This window comes from Aplidium turbinatum, chromosome 11 (assembly GCF_918807975.1).
Source record: "Aplidium turbinatum chromosome 11, kaAplTurb1.1, whole genome shotgun sequence".
Classification (NCBI taxonomy): Eukaryota; Metazoa; Chordata; class Ascidiacea; order Aplousobranchia; family Polyclinidae; genus Aplidium; species Aplidium turbinatum.
Genome location: NC_137482.1, coordinates 22,859,531 through 22,880,243, shown reverse-complemented (window position 1 = coordinate 22,880,243; position 20,713 = coordinate 22,859,531). Strand labels below are relative to the sequence as shown.

Genomic DNA, 20,713 nt, shown 5'->3' with positions numbered 1-20,713 from the left:
TGCTGAAATATTGCTAGTTCAGTTGTCACTTGCTCAGTTGTTGTTTGCTCAGTTCACAACTGCTGACTTGTAAGAGACTCTAATTTAACTATCCTTATATTTACTTTACACTTAGTCTGCTTAAAACGCTTTGTTAAGAAAAACACCTCACTGGTAACTTTTCAGCTGTCTTTCCAAACAAGTACGGCATTCTTTAAATATGCTCTATTCTCTATATAATATTTGCTAACTGTCTTTTGTAGTTGACTGTATCAGAAAAAACAAAAAAACTTTCTGCAATTTTAAAAAGAACCGCATGTTTACCCCAGTACCAACTATCGCTTTTCTAGTGTCGTGAGAATAAGCAATCGCTGTAAGCCTTCGTATCTCCTTTAGATATCCCTGGTTTCTCGGCATTCAATTTTAGTAAGAATTGACAGCGGTAGACACATTTTTGCTCATGAGGTTGCTTCGGTTGTAACCTTTTAGTATATATTGCCTTAGTTTGTTTTTGTATATCATTGTAATGTTTATTGTCATTGGCAAATAATTCAAACAACTTTTAAAAACTAATCAGGTTTGATTAATGTTTAAGATAGTAGTAAATTGTGAATAGTGATGGGGGTCAAAAGTCTGTGGGAGATATTACATGCAGCATGTAGCATGATGGAAATCAGTGATTTAAAAAATGAAACTATTGCTGTTGATCTAGCGACTTGGATTTGTGAAGCAGAGAATGCTGGAATGATGAAGAACTCTGTTGAAAAACCTTATTTAAGGTTAGTAGCCTATAATCTTTACTAATTTAGTCCACCTCGATAGCTAAGTCAGGTCAGTGCTCAAATTTGTGAATGAAGACACAGCAAAATCATGCAGTTCTCATAGTATGTGCTGGGGCAACGCATTTTGAGTACTGTTCTCCGTTCAACACTGATGAATGTAAAATAATGAGAGCTGGTGTACATGTCTCCACAGTTTTTGCTACAGATAAGCCAGTACCATCCATTGCACAATGTGTAAATTTGAAAATCACTTGCTTTTAGGTTGGTAACTTGATCTGCTTTTGTGGGAACTGTAGTGAGTAGACCATACCGAGGGTCATGTTCTGCATGAGAAGACATAGCCTAGCAAACTTTTTTTCAATTAAATAGCCTACCAACTGAATACAAACTACACGTATTGATTCTAATCTGCAATTGATAAATACGATTCTATGAATGTTTCACCACATAGCATACTAAATGTCTAAGGCAGTGATTCTCAAACTGTGTGCCGCGGCACACTAGTGTGCTGCAACAGATTCTCAAGTGTGCCGCAAATCTTTTTGAAATTTTGGAAAAGAACTGTATAAATATTTAAAATAAGCCATTCAAACAAGCATGCGACTTAATTAAAAGCGCTTTAACTCCTTCAATAGCTGATAAATAAGCACATGTGACGTCGTGACGATGAAACCAATTATGGTATTGCCGATACAGCAGGGTAATTGCCACGTCACTATTGGGCTGCTATGTTAGCTATTGCTAACATTACTTCCCACCATTTGGAAGCAATGAATCAAGCAATCTTTCTGCAGAAGAAGAACAGCTCATTGATTTACGAAACGACCCATTTTTTTAAACGCTGTTTCCACAAAAAAACTTAGATGCGTTTTGGCTGTCTGCTTCCAAATTCTATTTCATGATCCCGTGCAAGACCAATCAAAATTATATTGCCATTTGCATCTTCATGGCTATGGGAACATGGCTTTTCTGTTTTGAATGAAATTAAAAGCTGTAAACGAGAGAGACTGCTTGAAATTGACGATGAAATTCGGGTATATGTTTGTCAACAATGTAACCTCGTTTTAGTCGAAGCTTATATTGGTATAAACAAGCACATCCATCGCATTGACACGTGAAAATAATTTTTTTTAAAGCAACTTTCCTTCTTTTGCAAGTATGCCGCGTGCGTTTTATATTTTTTCTAATGTGCCACAAGCTGAAAAAGTTTGAGAACCACTGGTCTAAGGTAATTCACCATTCCTAAGTTGTCACAATTAAACTGGTTAGGAGCCTTGTCTTGATATAGGAGAAGTGCTCTGTAACGACTCCTTACATTTAATAACCTTATTCTGAACCTGGGAACAATACCTTAGAAATGATCTGCACTTACTACACTGAAACCGGAGGTAATTTATTTGACTGAGCTAAATAGTGGTAAGTCATTTTGATGGTATTATGACATCACAGAGGCATGTTTTCACTTTTAGCGATTCTCAAGGTAAAGCTGACAAGTAGTGAACAGGAAGATTTCAGTCACTCACATTTAATAAAAGTTATGTGAATGTGTGTTGTACTGGTTAATGCAGGGACTATGTTGTTCTGCTTAATACTTGCATAGTTGCATTCTCCAGCAATTACATCAAGCATATTTAGCAATAGGTTGTCACATTACTTCGCAAAATAGAGTTTGGCTGTCTGCTTGCAAAACCCTACTTTTAAAAAATAGTATGGAACATAATAATACTGTGTCAAACATTGCAATTGCAACTTTAAATACAGAATTTACCATGATAAATGAAGGACTATGTAGCACTGTAAAACTACCCGATTAAGCACAAAATTTCTTAATTTTCAATTCAAATCTGGACCCCCTAAACATTTATAGATTGGTCTTAAACTTCATAAATATTGTTTTTGTACCAAGTGTCACCTATAAAAAAAAGTTAGGGTGTTTTGCTTCAGGTCGGGGCATCAGTCACACCCTATTGCACATGCAGCAGTATGGATCATATCAATCTGTGTGCTGGTATTTCCTTGACAATGATTTCATGGCAGATCACAATCTACCCATCACCAATTATTCAGGGAGTGTAAAGGTTATATACATGCTAAATTGATTTTTGTCTTCAAAGAAGAAAAACATCTAAAAAACTAAACTAGATATTAGGGTGTGACAGCCGCCCCATGATTTTTAAAACTTGGTTTCACAGAGCCTACCTTTTTTTTGGTGGTGAGGTTTTACCTGTATACATAACATTCCTGTAAAGTTTCAATAAAATTGGTCAAGGTTTAGAGGTGGCCCGTGGCCACTAAAGTTTTTGGGGGGTGCGCGATACATTTTTAGGGGTGTTTTTGCTATATCTCAGCTCGTAGACATGATAGAAGGTCATGCTATAGCTCAATCGATGCAGAATAAGCAAGTTTATATCAGACTTGTGAACAAATGTTCAGTCTAAAATGTGTAGTTTTTGAGTTATTTGAGAAAAACCCGTATTTTGCATATTTGTGAGAAAAATGTTTAAGCACCTTTTCTTCTTGGGTTAAAACATATGGAAAATCAATGAAATGATGAATTCACATGTTTACTTAATGTTAAACGAAATTACAAAATACATTTGAGAGCGAGGAACAGCGATAATAAAAATCACAATGTAAGAAACCAACACCGAGATGGATGTAACTTTTGTTTACGCTGATTGGGCATAGAATTTCTGCTGTTCTCAAATACTTGAAGAATATTTTGAAATGAAACTTCTGTCTTAGTGTCAATAAAGTCTTGGCACAGTTTGACACCCCTTTCTGCTGCATCATTAACAACACAAAGATTTGAAACCCGTTTTCTTGCTTCACAGTTGCTGCCGTTCTGGCACCAATCGACAACACCAACACTTAAAAAGGTCGTATCAATCCTCAAGATTCTGAAGAAGCTCCAAGAATCTTCTCCAACAAAGGAGCTCAAGTCATCTGTTTGTTTTGTAGGAACGGAAGGAAAGGAGGGTTTGCCAAAATCATTTCCTTCTCTTTTCAAAGAATGTCCAGGATCTTCGAAGGTTGTCAGTTTTTAAACAATTTTTGCTTTGTCTTGTCAGACACGCTGCTATCGAAAAGGGGAAGCAAAGTGGTATAGGTTTTTCACTAAGATACTACATGTGCCCCTTTAGAGCTTTAAGAGCTGCTTTGGCCATACTGCTTTCGATTTCTTCATACTCAAGAAGGTTGTTGATAAGTTCTAGGTCGTTGCAAGGAGCAGAAGCTGACACAGAAGCGGTTAGCCACTATGGCACATAGGAATATACAACAAGCTGAATGAGGAGACCACGATTCTTTTATCTTTGAAGCTATCGTAACCACTGACTGCAACTTGTACCTTTGAAGCAAGATAACAGATGTAGTAAATGAAGTCATTTATTAACAAACACTACAATTAAATGCAATGTTAACTTTCCTACCTGTGAGCTGTTCTGTAGCTGAGATTAACTTTGGAAACATCACCTCCTGTAGCGGTAATGTAAGTGCTGCTAAAGATGTAGGGCTGATGTGGTTACGTACAGCTGCTTCCACTACTGTGGAAGAATTGAGGATATCATGTGGCCAGAATGCTGATGTACCAGTCTTCACAGTCCTTTTGTGTGGCCTGTTGGAGCAGTGAGCTATCTCTTCAGAATCATCTTGATCCTCAATGTCTACATCATCCTCAACAATATGAAATGACTTTTCAGCTGCTTCTCGTCTTAAACATTCCTTTCTTCTCCGTTTTTTCTCCGACTCCTTCCTTCTATTGACCTTCCTTTCTGTGGTAGTGAGAACCATATCAACACTGCCCATACTTGCAACCCTGTCTGTCATCATACTCAGTAAAAATGCTTTATCTTCTTCATTACTTATGTTCCTTAACACATTCCTTGGCCATAACTTTATTGTGGAGTTTAGTTTCTCTTTGTAATCCTCAATTCTATGTTGCTGTAAATCGTCCATCCTGTACCGGGTTTCTCTTTTTAGGATAGCCTTCATTTCACTAAACAGCTTAATCACTTCCTCTGCCATCTTATGAGATTGCAAGTGAGGTATTCTTGCATCATTTGCATGTTTGTAAAAGGGTAGTACTGCTTTAACACCTTCGTTAGCAGCATTTCTCAAGGTATTTGTTGTAGTGGAATGATGAGCAAGAAAGCACAGCAGGACCTGACGACAAGTAGGGAGTCGTGAACCAGTTATGACTTTATTTTCTTCACCAGGAATTGTGTCAAGCAAATAATACCTTGGATCTTTAAACTTTGACATAGTATGTAATATAAATTAGCACTTACCACCATAAAAATTGCCTAAACAGTAAACACCATGTTGGTGTTCAGTTTCTATGCTTCTAACAAAGCAAAACATGAGGTAACTTAGGTTTAAACTTTGAAGAGGTACAGCTTCTGTACTTCTCCAGGTGTTCCTAAGAAGAAAAAAAGTGAAAATGGTAAAACATTCAATTCATATGTAACAATTTTTCACAAATTTTTTACAAACAACGTGTTTTTCTCAAATAACTCGCAAATTACACATTTTAGGCAAATAGTTTCTTCACAAGTCTAATACAAATTTGCTTATTCTGCATCGATTGAGCTATAGCACGACCTTCTATCATGTCTAGGAGCCGAGATATAGCAAAGGCACCCCTAAAAATGCATCGCGCACCCCCCAAAAACTTTAGTGGCCACGGGCCACCTCTAAACATTGACCAATTTTATTGAAACTTTACAGGAATGTTATACAGGTAAAACCTCACCACCAAAAAAAAGGTAGGCAAATTCTGAAAAGGTCGGGGCGGCTGTCACACCCTACTAGATATGTCTTTATGAATAACTTCTCTACGAAAATGGATAACCAATTAACCAGTAACCAGGCTAAACAAACATCACATTTACCTATGAATGACATATAAACTATATATTCTAAAATGTTGGGATTTTGACTCATGCAACAAATGTGACTTGATACATAGAGTTCTATTCTGCCACACGTAATCACGCATGTATTGATTCTATGCCTGCAAATGTTAAGTTGACTGATTGCATAAGCAATAAGCATGATTCTCCAGCATGTGAGAGATACTATGATTAAGAGTTATCATGTAGTACTTTGAATGAGGATGAATCATACTCATAGCTTTGAAAAAATGATCATTCAGAAACTATGTAGGCCATGTCATTTGTTCGTCTTCAAACTTAGCTGTGTCAAGATGGCATTTAATTGTCTTTGTAAAAGAAAAACAATCACTAAGACGGTAGTACTGCTATTTTGCATTCATCAAATGCTGGCATTTGCACAACAATCTAACCTCTTAGTGTAATTTATTAAGAATCGATTATGCTCAGGGTTGATCGGTTTAAACCGGGGCGGTTTAAACCGCCCGGTTAAAACCTGGTTTAAACCGGGCAGTTTTGACCACCTATTACTGGTCAAAACCCCTTTAGTGTATGAATCAAGTTGCTTTTCAATTGAATTAAAAATATTACCATCCATGTTTAGTAATGATGTTCAACTATATTTTGTTTTGATCAACAATAACCTAAATGCTGGATTTGGAACAAAAAATATTCAATTTCTCTGTTTATTTTTGATATTTCAATCAGTTGGTTACCGTATTTTACGGACCATAAAGCGCATTCGATTATAGGGCGCACTGTCAATAAATTGCTTTGATTAGTTTTTTGTTCAGACATAAGGCGCACCGGGCTATAGAACGCAACATATTTTAAGAGGTATGGGTTACCATATAAAGCTCATTAAACAAAAATGCGTAAGAAATGTAAGCAAGTCACAATATTACAATGAGCAAAAGAAAAAAATGGGCCAAGTGAATATCACAGTTGCTAGTTGCTTTTACCGTAATTTATTGTGTAAGACGGTGGTTTATATAATAATAGTATCGGTACTGGTTTTGAATGTAAGCAATAAAGCACTACTTGATCCATACATTAGGCGCACCGGCTTATAAGCCGCACGATCAATTTATGAGGAAAAAAAAGGATTTAAATTGCGCCTTATGGTCCGTAAAATATGGGTATTTTAATTATTGAGAAAATTCTGATGAACCAAAAAATGCTTGGTAGAACGGTGAACAATTTGCACAGCCAACTGAAGTACAAGAATTTATTTCAACAAATTTTTTTTTTTTTATGAAAAACATTTGCCATCAAATTTTGCCTGACAGGTCGGTATTGGCGGCCATTAATGAAAGTTCAGGCGGCCATGGCCGCCAGCTATTTCGAGGCCTGCATATCAAAATGGTCACAACTCACAACTGCTTTTATATTATACATATTTTCTAAATAGCCCATAGCCCAGGTAGCCGACCATTCACTACATCAAAATATTTTTCTGGGTTTTGACCGGTTTAAACCTAGTTTTGAAAACCAGTTTTGACCACTTAGAGATCAACCCTGATTATGCTATTGCTATATATACTGTGGTAATAGCATCTTCAGCTAGCACATAAAAAAAAGAAAATTAAAAAAATTTGTAAAACAAACAAATAAAGCAAACTCCGATATATATTATCAACAGTCAACACGCAACACAATCACAGAGACTTAGTTTATCTTTTCAGAAATCTGTTTTATCGTGTTTCGAACCTGACTTTACATGGTGTGAAGTTGATTTTTGTCACTGATGGAAAATCTCCTCGGCTAAAATGGAACACAATCGCTCAAAGATTAGATTCAAGGTAGATGGTAATTACATTCTCATATTGCTTATATATATTTTTTTGTGTTAATAATGTTCTTTTTAGAACTCCTTCTATTGGGTCTTAAATTAAGAAGTTTTATTTTAGTGTATAATAAAACTTATTTTCATTATGCACTGGCTAGATTGTTAGATGATGTACAAGGTGTTGTAATGGTAATTGGGATGGTATGATCATACTTCATAGCCTAGTCAAGTAGTCATTAGTCAATCTATACATAGTTGTTTGTATTTATAAACATCTTGTTTGCACATGTTTTGTACCCCTGGTGTTGTTGATTGTGCTATGTAAGACCTGTATTATAAACTTATAAATTTCACATGGTTGATTGTTTTTATTGACAGCCTTTTTGCATTAAACATTGTAAGTTAAACGGTATTGTGAAAGTGCGATGTATGTTGGCAGACAAAACAAACTGATTTTATCTCCTAACATTGGCAATTTGTAAAAGTAAAATACAATCATTGTACTTGCGTCTTAACTCAATATTAAGGTTAAAATTTGAATGGTTAACAAGCCAATACCACGTCTTCATATTTATCTAAATGTTCAATATTTTAATGAACTGCTTTTTAAAGTTTTGTTTACATTGTTTGTTGAACTTGTTTTCACATCAGATCGGACTTATCACATTCTTCTCATCATTTTACTGGTTCAAGAAGTCGTCTCAATGCAAAATTTGCGGAGGTGTGACGGCTACTTTTGTTTGTATCTTTCTTTACTTAGAATTAGATTACGTAAACTTGGCATACCGCATATTCGATACACATGTGACAGGCATAATATAGTATGCAAGATGTAGTGTTGCCAGTTCTATAGTTTTTCCACCGGATTTGGGATAATTTTTGTTTGGAGGCGTAGTGAAATTTTAGCGGCTGCAAGAAAATTTTGACAGTTGCGTTTTTTTTCTTTTGGTTTTGTTCTATTTTTATCGAAATGTTTTCGATTTTGGGCTTGTTTCATCACTTGTGACAATTAGTCTACTTTTTAGTAGCAATTGGGCTGGAAATTTAAAAAAACCATCTGACAACTTGGCAAGATATGTTGTGTTTGACTAGGTGTCATGCCTTGGTGTTCATAAAACAAAAACAATCAGTTTTAGATATGCAGATTTAGAATCAGTGTCGACGGGTTATTCAAGTGTAGCTACTACTTCTATGATCACGCGTCCAACAATAATGTTTGCCAGAGATAGCAGAGCATCTAATCTAGACAAAAAGAAGTTTTTAGGTATGAAGATTCTTGCTTTGGCGATCACCAAATGAAACGATCTATTATATTGTTTTAAGTGTTGTGCTCTCCTGGATCAACTTGGCATTGTTTGGATGAAAGCTGATGGAGAAGCAGAGGCGACGTGTGCTGCTTTAAACCAACAGGGATATGCCACTGGTTGTGCAACTACTGATGGTGACGCTTTTTTATATGGAGCGACAAAAGTTTACAGAAATCTAGCTTGTCGAAAGGTAAAAACTAGAAAAACCTTTAAACGCAGAATAAAATGTACATAATGATTAATTTTAGCACATATCAGTGCTACGTAAAAACATGTTTATTTTTTTTTACCCATGCAATAATTTATTGTGATGTGAGTTTTATATCTTGCTACTTGTACTGCTCTTGTTTACTGAGCTGTAAATCGTATTGTATTTGCTCGGGACCTAATGTGCCTGGCACAATGTTAACGAATTATGAAATTAGAATTGCGTTTAGGATTACATATGTATGATTTGCAAACCAAATAATATCGTGCACTGATTTAATTCAAGGGAGCAAAGTTTGAATGCTACGAAATGAAAGCCATAAAAGAGAAGTTGCATCTTGATAGGAACTCACTGATATCTCTTGGTTTGATACTGGGCTGTGATTATTTTCAAAGTGGCATACCTGGTGTTGGAAAGGTAATTTTATTGCTTTATCCTACTGTATTGTAAAGTCGTAGAATTTAGGACGAGAAATAATTTAGCTATATGCAGATGATTGGTAGGAATACAGTATGGTTGAAAAACATGCTTCAAACTACAAAAACCACGAACTAATGACCAAGCAGAATAAATTCAAACGTTTTCGGCGCAACATTGCGCTTTCGTGAAGAAAAGTTATCAAAAACTGGTCACAATATTTTCTTGGTTATAAGTTATATATCACTAATTGTTTTTTTTCTGATGTGTGCTATGTTGTACTTGATGTGATTAGTCCTACACTTGTGATACTTGATATTGTGTGCACATTATGATATGATACTTGATATTGTGTGCACGTTATGATATGGCATTGACTCGGTGGCAGTTTACCATTTTGCTTTTTATGTTGCTGTAATTCGGAATGGCCCGTTTCGGTGAGTCCGATTCGGAGAGTTCCCTATTCGGAGACAGCCTTTTTCGGAGAGTTCCCTATTCGGAGATTTTTTGAATTTTTTTTTGAAAATTATCGGGTACCGTAGCCTAATTATCATTGCCGCTTTTACATCGTTTTAACGTCGCTAAACGTTCAAATCGTGCAGAAAAAATAGAAATAGACGAAATCGGTTAATAGTATACTGCTTAAACGTATCAATCGTTTATTTGAATCAAAACCTGAAATCCCAAACCAAATCCAATCTAATGTTAAGTAAAAACATCGGTTAAGCGTATACCGCTTAAAAGAATAAGTCGGATAAAAGCATCAGGATTTGCTTCTAGTTTGCCTACTTCATTCATTTAATCGTATAATTGTACCCGTTAGCGAAAAGAGAATCTCTTTTTTGCTTCGCATAAATGTCTGCAATGTTCAAAGGCGAAATGAAGCAATGGTGAGACAGACGCAAGCGATCAAAACAAAGACAAGTGTCTGTAATCCCAGGCCAAAATCTTATGTGCTAGACATCGCACTACAAAGAACCAATTTTCGCACAGCTGGGCTTCATTAAAACAGAAGAGCACACAAAAGGAATAATCACACTTCCCAATAAAGAAGTTTAAATGCTTTTGATGTCATCGGTCGGCGACTGGCCTTCCAAGGAAAGGACACGGACAAATTATTTCGGCTTGAGAGGGAAGTGTTGAAAAGAATGTCTAAAAGTTTAAACCAGAAAACTGTGGAGAATTTTTTTTTAAATTGCTGAAAAAAAGTAGCGTATTGTTGTGAAATGCAGTGCGTAATTTCATTTGTGCAGTATTGTTCAGTTGAAGAACATTGCAAATTAATTATTTTACCAGACATGGCAAAACACTTGAAAAAAAAACCTTTGCGATTTCAAAACAAACAATGAGTGTGAGCTGTGTTTTTCCACCGTACCAATATTTTCGTAGGCCCTTTTCCATACTCAAAACTACACAGCTGGTACAGAGCTAAAAATAGCCCGCTTGAATCAAAATCTTCAACGTCAAAGTTCGCGTTGTGACGTCACAGAGATCGGTGATATGAAAGATTGCCGATTTGCAGTCCGATTGCTGCAGTTTGCAGAAAAATGCTTTGATGGTTCTCCCAGTCAGCAAAGCTGATCTTTTTTACATTGTTTCAACGTCTGCAGACAATAAATCAATGTAAAAAAGACCAGTTTTGCTGGCTGGGACATACAGCGTAGTGGTATGTTAACACAGAACTAGGAAATTCTTTAAAGTTTAACCAGAATTGTAAACAGTTGTAGGAAGTATCAGTGGTAATGTGCGTTGCAGCCTAGTCAGCACAGACATCTTCTCAACATTACGCCCATTCACAATAAATCTTTTTTTAGTAAATTGGTTAAACGAATCAATCGTATAATCGCATCAAAATGTCTGGCAAATAGGTGATTCGATTAACCGATTTCGTCTGTAAAATGTTTGAACAATTAAATGAAAATTCGTCTGTATCGTAGCCTAATTATCATTGCCGCTGTTACATCGTTTTAACGTCGCTAAACGTTCAAATCGTGCAGAAAAAAATAGAAATAAAATGTTTGAACAATTAAATGAAAATTCGTCGGTACCGTAGCCTAATTATCATTGCCGCTGTTACATCGTTTTAACGTCGCTAAACGTTCAAATCGTGCAGAAAAAAAATAGAAATAAAATGTTTGAACAATTAAATGAAAATTCGTCGGTACCGTAGCCTAATTATCATTGCCGCTTTTACATCGTTGTGACGTCGCTAAACGTTCAAATCGTGCAGAAAAAAATAGTCGAAGCTTTAGATGAGTGGGGTTTAGACCTAACCATTGAGATCTTAAGACTAAAAAGCGAATTAAGTTTATTTTTGAACTATTAATGTTTGCTCAGATAAAATTGACATGTATCCTGCGTCGCCTTCTGCATGCAAACTTAGAATATATTAGAATCCTCAACTATTACAAAGTTCTAAATCCAACGACGCCTTCTGTTTATTTACAGTAGAGAATTTTGTATTTTATTCCACAATATCGTTTCTTTTATAGTTGAAATTCTCGAAGCTTTAGATGAGTGGGGTTTAGACCTAACCATTGAGATCTTAAATCATATTTATAACACGGAAACATCCCTAGTGATATGGTACGTTCCATATTCATAACTTTACCAAAGAAAACCGGAGCAACAGAATGCTCACTTCATATCTTAAATATCTTTGCTATGTTGACGTGTATTGTTTTTGATATGATGGTCACAAGTAAAAACAATTCAACTGAACTGACATGACGAATTTTCATTTAATTGTTCAAACATTTTATTTCAATTTTATTCTGCACGATTTAAACGTTTAGCGACGTTAAAACGATGTTTAAAGCGGCAATGATAATTAGGCTACGGTTCCCGATAATTTAAAAAAAAAAATTCAAAAAATCTCCGAATAGGAAACTCTTCGAAAAAGGCTGTCTCCGAATAGGGAACTTTCCGAATCGGACTCTCCGAATCGGACTCACCGAATAGTAGCAGACCCGCTGTAATTACTCTCTGTATCACCAGGTGAACGCTTTGAAGTTGCTCGGGTCTTGGCGCCAGAAGGGAAATCCTTTAGACCTAATGCGAAAGTGGAAAAATCGGGAAAAAAGTAACTCTGGAATAAAAAAACCAAAGCATTGTACGCACTGCAAGCACTCAGGTACAGTTTTGATTGCCTTCAACTTTCTTGTATTTCCAACCAGCGATACACCTAAGGTCTTATAAACTCGATCCACAGCACTTAGCTCGGGGAGGTGTGAACTGTGGATAGTATGGCACCTGGGAAAGTTAACTAGCAACTAGGGCAGGAGTAGAGATAGAGTTGTTTTATTGTCGAATTTATGCACTTGTGCTCCAAATTTAAAAACAGAATGAAGTTAATATGTTGACTGACGTAATTGTCATTCTTTCCATTACACAAGCTTATCTTTGATCTTGAGTACGTCGAAGGACACTGACCTGTTGAGATTGTCTGCTGAGAGAGCATCCTCACATCCATTCCGCAATTTTTCAATCCCGGGCTTTCTCGTCTGACGCGTTTTGTGAGCCATGTTGGAGTATGTGCTCCCGCATAGATTAGATTGGACTTTACGACTTTCACTTGGGTCTAATAAAGAAACTTCTTTTAAACTTCAAACATACAAAGTGAAAAGATTATCAAATAAAAACAACGCTACAGGCGCAGTGAGGTTTACGTTGTATACGCTTAGAGCAGTGATTCTCAAACTGTGTGCCGCGGCACACTAGTGTGCCGCCACAGATTCTCAAGTGTGCCGCGAATCTTTTTGAAATTTTGGAAAAGAACTGTATAAATATTTAAAATAAGCCATTCAGACAAGCATGCGACTTAAAAGCGCTTTAACTCCTTCAATAGATGATAAATAAGCACATGTGACGATGAAACCAATTATGGCATTGCCGATACAGCAGGGTAATTGCCACGTCACTATTGGGCTGCTATGTTAGCTATTGCTATTGCTAACATTACTTCCCACCATTTGGAAGCATTGAATCAAACAATCTTTCTGCAGAAGAAGAACAGCTCATTGATTTACGAAACGATCCATTTTTTCAAACGCTGTTTCCACAAAAAAACTTAGATGCGTTTTGGCTGTCTGCTTCCAAATTCTATTTCATGATCCGTGCAAAAGCAATCAAAATTATATTGCCATTTGCATCTTCATGGCAATGTGAACATGACTTTTCTGTTTTGACTGAAATTAAAAGCTGTAAACGTGAGAGACTTCTTAAAATTGACGATGAAATTTGGGTATATGTTTGTCAACAATGCAACCTCGTTTCAGTCGAAGCTTGTATTGGTATAAACAAGCACATCCATCGCATTGGCATGTGAAAATAATTTTTTTTAAAGCAACTTTTCTTCTTTTGTAAGTGTGCCGCGCCCGCGTGCGTTTTATATTTTTTCTAATGTGCCACAAGCTGAAAAAGTTTGAGAACCACTGGCTTAGAGAGACTGTGGCTTGGCTGAGATAAAACATACTTTGTGAAAATTATGGGAAGGCGCTATAATGTCGTTTTTATTTTTTATTTAATAGATTTATGTTGATGTAAAAATTACGTTTCAGTACGTAGCCTACTAAATATGGTTATCGTGGTGACTTACATAAGCCGTTATGACGTTCAAATCCGCCATGTTGTGTTGTATGTATTTGTCCACTGCTCTTATTTTAGGCAATATCAACAGTTTATAACAACAAAGGTGATACGTCATCGTGATAATTCAAGTCTTTAAGAGATGTCGCCGCGAGTTTCATTGCAATCATTGTTGTTGCATTGTGCAGGGACGAAGCAAGATCATGCTGGTCTTGGATGCTCTGTTTGTTTATTCCAATGCAGGGATGGGCGTGTCGTCACGCTTGAATGCACATGTGAGTGGCATTTGTCGGGAAAGAATCGTGAAGCAAACGCCCTGGAAGACAGGATAGCAACTAAAGCCAAGCAGGTACTTCTTACCCTTTTGAAAGTAACTCTAGGAAATAACATTAATAGCTCACTCTGTACGGGTTTGGCAGAATGTCCACCGTTGGAATAATAGAACACTTTTGCTATCCTGTAGTGTTCTTGTTGTATTGCATTAACGATGCTTTTCATTGCAGTTATTTTAGTGCTTTTTGAAGGGCAACGATGTTTCTCGTGCAGCGACATTATGCTTAAGATTAAGAAAGCAATTGTCCAATATCTCAGTGAAAGTTACTGTAAAATTGTTTTGCGTTAATGTGTTTCGCTATAATTTTTGCTCAGAATAGTTAAATTTCAAACAAATCCACCACACAGTTTGAACTTCATTGTTTTCCATGGAGTCTCTTTTGAAATCTAAACATTCCACAGTTTGTCGCAATTGGCAAACAAAAAGAAATTTCAGATTAAAATTTTCATTTTTGCTTCAATATGTTTTGTGCTACTACTATATAATCTTGCTGTGCAATGAAAGTAACTCACAGTATCAGTGCTAAACGTTTTGTTTTTAAGATTCCCGATTTTCCAAACGAAGAAATCATTTCTGAATTTCTTCAACAACGGTACGTGGTGTCGCCAGAGAGCCCCAGCCCTCCGTCGCTAGATGGCACAGCACAGTTCCTGAAGACCAGACTTGGTTGGCATGACGGGATAAGCAAGACATTCCCTATGATCACTCATTGGGTGCTCAATCATCCTGATCAAGATCTTGGACTTTCTATAACTAGGTATTTTCATTTTTTAAAGCATCCGACGCTGCAGTGGGAGAGCTCCGTTTGTTGGTAGATTTTTATCTTTTAACAAAAGGTGTTCAGGTTGATTGCTGCAATTGACAAAGCTTCTGGAAATTTGCGTCTAGTTTTAAATACTTTTCGACTTTTACGCATACTTGTAGAATTGTAGGTGCTTTGAATCACTGATGCAAGCCCTGTCACTGAGATTGAATTAAGTTTCTGCTTGTTGTTGAAGTTTTGTTGTCGTCGCTGAATGGAAAGCTGTCCTTAAAGTTCTTTGTTCAAATACACACCCGAGAGCCGAACCGTCGTCGTTGCCTCACCTCTCCGTTTTTTTTTTCTTTGGCAACGTCTGGCGTTGATCCAGTCTACAACTTATATAGTTTCGACCAGTAAAGTTTTCTCAGCTGAACATTTACAAGAAAATAACATTTACAAGAAAATATGTATGAGCTTGTTAGCCTCAGGTAGCTTATAATGGAAATCTTGGCACGACCTAACTCGGCGGTGTGAGATTTTCTTTATGCTCCTGGTGCCGTTATACATCCACGTTCGCGTCACAGTGGCCTTCTTGTGTTCCAGCATTCACCGTACACGAACGAAGGACAAAGTGAAGGTTTACGAGATCGAGTGGTGTGAACCTTTGCATGGCAACTTCACCACTTGCGAAGAACAGACCGCTGTTGAAAGAAGGTTTCCTGATGTTGTCAAAACGTTTCAGGAACGACTTGAAAAGGAAAAACAAGATAAGAAAACGCTTAAAAAATTGAAAGGTAATTAAAGGTTATATTATTCAAACCAGTGTTAACCAATTGCAATCATCATTCAAACTGTGTTTTGTCCCCATTGATGGGTGTGGCCGGTTTTTTTCCGAACAGCGATTGTCGCTTGATACTGCAAGCCGCACACAGCTCTGATAAAAACTTTTGACAGCAATTTGATTCATATTTTCTTCTGGTTCAAATTAAGGCATCGACGGTCCCGAAGCAAAACGCCAGCTTTGTCACACTTTTTAGTTACTTACATGTTTCTTTGGCACATGTTGTGGTCGATGTAAAGCGACGGAATTCACTAAACGCTGTTTGATTAGTCTTGCTTATTTGTAAACTTTTTTGTTTAGCCAAAGAATCAAAAAATGCAAAGACTGAAACCAAGATGACAGATTTCTATAAAAAAGTGAAGAAAGTTCGAAATAATTCTACACGTCATCCCACGTCACAAAGTGACGACTCAGCAGGTAGCCACGACATCGATGACTTTCCTGGTTGTTCCTTGCCGAAACATGCTAAATACGTCTCGCATGTCTGATAGTTTTGGAAGAAATCTGTCCACAATGTTGTTCCAGTGTTGCCAGGTCGTCATGCAATATAAAGTTGCCGATGTAATGCGTGCGACTGAATTCATTCCTCAGGATCTGGGTTGAGTTGACGATGCCCGTATTGATACATGACACCACTGTTTTGTTGAACAATGTTTTGATGTACCGTACTTCATATTATGTACTCCCTAGCGCGAGTTGTAAATAATTCTATTTTGAATAATCGTACAAATTATGCTTTATCAAAGTTTCCACGCGTTGTTTTGCACTTAAATTCTTATTTCCTTATTAAGTGCAAATAATTAAGTGATTTCTTGACGTTGTGCTGCGTAAAATTGATCGATTTATCTGGTCTAGAAGTCTTATAAAATGCTGTTACCGGTACGTTGTATATATTAAATTATAATTGTTTAAATATACAAATATACGAAGGCAATCGTTCGTGTGGCGATGATGATGTTCTTTGCTTAAAAGCTGTGAGATCACAATGGCTCATAAGTCCAATTCGTAGTGGTTAGATTCGTTAGAGTGTTTGACGCTGGATCAGTAGACGTGGGTTCGATACCACATAAAGTCACACCAAAAACTTCAAAAGTGATATTGATTCTGTTTTTTTTTCTTGGTATTTAGCAAAAGAATGAATTCGGGTATCGGCTGCGTCTTTATTCGGCTGTGCTGACTCTGTTTACTTTGTAAAATACCTGAGAGCAACGTATATCTGCGATGTTATTCAAAAACACATCAGTAATGTTCATTTTTGCTTTCTACAACTTCCTCAATGACTTTTCTACAGACCCGGATGTTGCCTTGATCGGCGCTTCTCTTGCCACCATCGATCTCACCACCTCCTCCCCCCATCCACCCGCATCAACCGATGACCCTCCCGCTTCGAATTATGAAGAACAATTTACAAGGGCCTCCGATGTCTACCCCCCGACCAAAGGTCTCAACCTTGAAGACAGTGATCCTGGCTGCACTCTCAGCTGCATTTCACGCAATTTGAGAGAAACTTCGGGGAATTGTTTGCGGACGAATAACAATGTTTCACTCAATCTCAATTTCTCGCTGGGAAATAGTTTGTTAAAAACACCCGGGAAAGAAAACAACTTCCAACCAATCAGTTGCATTGACAATAGCCTGCAACATGATGAAGGGACTGCTAGCCCTGTGTTTCTGTCTCTGGCAGAGAGAATTAAGTTAAAAACTGGGAGTGAAGATAAAAACTAACCTGATAAATCCTCTGAGTCTACGTTATATCAACGTAATAACGATTGATTGTGTTGCTGCTCGTCTTATTTTAACATTGCTTTGATTTTTATCAAATTTTGTGCTAACTTGTGAAATCGTGAATTTTAAATTTAGATTAAATGCCATTTAATTTAAATAAATTTGTCTGGTATTATGGTGACGCTAATTGGCGGACGGGTAATAGAAATATAAAAAATTGACAGGACCCACTTTAGTGTGCAGGTGACAAGTCACCCTGTCTGTTCATCTCAGCGTTTTTTACCGGTTATGCCGTCGACAAATTGAAAACCAAATGCTTTGTTTTTCAATAGTACAGGACGAAACCTCAAGCGGCGCCGGAGCATTTCAGGTCTGCTCTCCGATTAGCGGCACCGAATAATTCCCAGACAAGTGTTAAACTTCACTCTGTCAATCTCGGTGAGCGGCCCTCGTCAGTGGTTCAAAGCCTCTACAAGTATACGAAACTACCAGAAACAACTTATCAATGGCTTTGTTAGTCCGGGGATAAAGATTCAAAACCTAAGCGGTCGAGAACAATGGCGCATTGTATCCAACCCTCAATACGAGGAAGGAACGTAATTATGATGATGAAAGGCTTTATTTTCACAATTTTTCTTGTTCGGCTTATTTCATTGAGTGCTTTAAAAATAATGCAACTATGAGGCTTATATAAGAAAAAATTGTAAGCAATTCGAAAGAATTACCAATACTGTACACAGCAACATTTCGCGTTAGCTTCGCTCGCCCAGTGACAGAGTTGCCGGACATAAATTTCAAAAAATTCCAAAAGCTTTCAAGTCAAGGGAAAAACGTCAAATTTCACCAATTTGGCATTAAAAGCGCCAATATGGCAACTCTGCCCGGTTGGTCACCACTTTTTTCGAGGTGTACAGATGCGCAACTAAGTAAGGTTAGCCGAGACAGCATCTCATGAATGTCCTCGGCAACCGTATGGACAATGGACATGTACAACGCAGCTTCATTTGATAGTATCTTTATTACTCAACAATGCATCGAACTAATAGGCAACATTGCAAATCGCTCACTAGTTTATCAAAGCTTGATGTGGAACACGATTTTATGGCGTTTGAAGAAATAATTCTAAAAAACAGTACATGTCATTACCGTACAGTGATGGCGATACGCGAAGGCACAGTAAAGCTGAAAATATAACCAAAACACTAACGACGAAAAACCCAGGAAGAGTGAAAATTGAAACAAAAATATACTGTCCCAACACTATTTCAATGATAGTCTCAGAAGTGCATGTTTGATGGCTGAAGGGAAACGGCTCCGTTTTGCTGATTTGACACAAAACCAGATTAAATTTTCCAAAAGGTATATTACTTTTGGTGGATCATGGCTGTAGTGCAATTGAAAATGGCTGTGGGGAAATTACAACTGACTCTACAACGAAATTACATTTACTTTCAATCAATAGAAGCCTACATGATGCCGGAATAAATACAGTGCAAGACACAGACTATATCCTCCTAATTACAAAATTAGCGCACAACATAAGATGATTCAAGAAGACTAAGCGTTTGAATAAATCCCAAAAGTTAAGCTGCTCGTCGTCGTCGTTGAGTGAGCCTCTGGGGCCGAGGGTCTATCCTTTTACCACCCCAGATTCACGATGTTCCCGGACTACACTACAGCTGCTCATATTCTAGGATAACACAAGTTGTGAAGTCGCTATGGAAAACCAGGTCAGAATTTGAATTACTTTCCGCATCAAGAAAAATTCAACTCAAGACCACCAATGGGTTTTTTTTTCGCTGATACTTTTCGGTCATTTGTCCGAAATGACTTGAAAAAATTCGGTCATTTTTTATTTATTTCGGTCATTTTTTCTGATGAAAATATTTCCTTTCAAGTAGCTGATACAAACCAAAATTTGCACTTCCTGGCTAGCTACAGCATTAAGTTTCGCTGAGAGACGTTGTCGTGTTTTATCTTGAAAGGGATATTTTGACCGAATTGACTATATATTTTTTCGGACATTTTGACCGAATTGAGTATATTTTTTTCGGGCACTTTGCTAAAAAATCGGTCAATGACCGAAAAAAAAAACCCAGCACCAATCCAAAAGGTGTGCGAATTATTTTGAGAACCAGGGTAACAATCCAAGATTATAGACATCTCAATAGTACGTAACAAAATATAGTTCACTTGATATTCACTCAGACGTAGCAATAACACGACACAGTTAGGTAAACCATGACTCAAATATGACATTTTTACATCAGTTGATCGGTTTAAAGGTAAAAAGAGAATACGAGACGCTAACTTTTACTTCCTTTCATGCACTAACGAATATCCACTTGATATGGTCATACAGTGCTTTGCATTAATATGAATCAAATCAGAACAAAATATCTTGATGATCAGTACGAGGCAACTACAGACCAATGCGCCATCAAAGAAGGTGCACAGTCGTTTGGTCGACAGACATTTGGTCGACAGGACGTTTGGTCGACAAGACATTTGGTCGACAGGACGTTAGGTCGACAGAACGATTCATTTTTGGGTTAGGGTTAGGGTTAGAGTCAGGGTTAGATTAGGGTTATGGTTAGTCAACTAACCCTAACCCTAAAATAAATCGTTCTGTCGACCTAACGTCCTGTCGACCAAACGTCCTGTCGACCAAACGTCTGTCGACAAAATGTCTGTCGACCAAACGTCCTGTCGACCAAATGACCGGGTACCATCAAAGAAGTCACACCATATTACGAAGTAGCGGAGTTCGCCAGGTGATGAGGCCAGGTGATGAAAGTGATTTATCGAGTGGAAACCCTGGAAGAATAAAGCTGGTCACGGAAGTCCCATATGATGATGGATTTGTCGTACGACGCTGTCACAATGCGAATGGCATCGGCACAGAGGGCGTTGATCTGTCCTTTGTGTTCATCAAGTTTGTGCACTGTGCCGTCTTTGCTGCAGACAACAAGTGTGTCTTCAGTTTGCAATGTAATCTATGTTATTGTCAGAAACGACCGACAAAATTTTTACAACTGTACAAATAACAAACACTACCGGTGTATGAAGATTGAAGATAAATAGATATTTTGAGTAGGGTGAGACTACAC

The 20,713-nt window shown here is 37.3% G+C and overlaps 2 protein-coding genes across 3 annotated transcripts in view; one reads left to right on the top strand and one right to left on the bottom strand.

Annotated features, from left to right (window-relative positions):
- Positions 1 to 585: 585 nt before the first annotated feature.
- LOC145779678 (flap endonuclease GEN homolog 1-like) lies at positions 586 to 17,750 on the top strand. 2 transcript variants are annotated; one of them, XM_082591315.1, is made up of 11 exons: positions 586 to 758; positions 7,339 to 7,455; positions 8,094 to 8,163; positions 8,766 to 8,939; positions 9,243 to 9,374; positions 12,372 to 12,507; positions 14,150 to 14,310; positions 14,838 to 15,052; positions 15,641 to 15,831; positions 16,179 to 16,295; positions 17,170 to 17,750. In XM_082591315.1, exons 1-11 carry the CDS (start codon positions 598 to 600, stop codon positions 17,601 to 17,603), a joined length of 1,908 nt encoding a protein of 635 aa, XP_082447441.1. In that variant the 5' UTR covers positions 586 to 597; the 3' UTR covers positions 17,604 to 17,750. The 2 variants fall into 2 exon arrangements, with proteins under 2 accessions (XP_082447441.1, XP_082447442.1); XM_082591316.1 differs by lacking the exon at positions 8,094 to 8,163 and having other exon boundaries at positions 624 to 758.
- Positions 17,751 to 18,612: 862 nt separating this feature from the next.
- LOC145779712 (uncharacterized) overlaps positions 18,613 to 20,713 on the bottom strand; it is a 31,551-nt gene continuing 29,450 nt past the window's right edge. Inside the window, exon 14 of the mRNA XM_082591349.1 lies at positions 18,613 to 20,561. Coding sequence (XP_082447475.1) covers positions 20,405 to 20,561 — 157 coding nt within the window. The 3' untranslated portion in view covers positions 18,613 to 20,404. The remainder of the gene's footprint in view (positions 20,562 to 20,713) is intronic.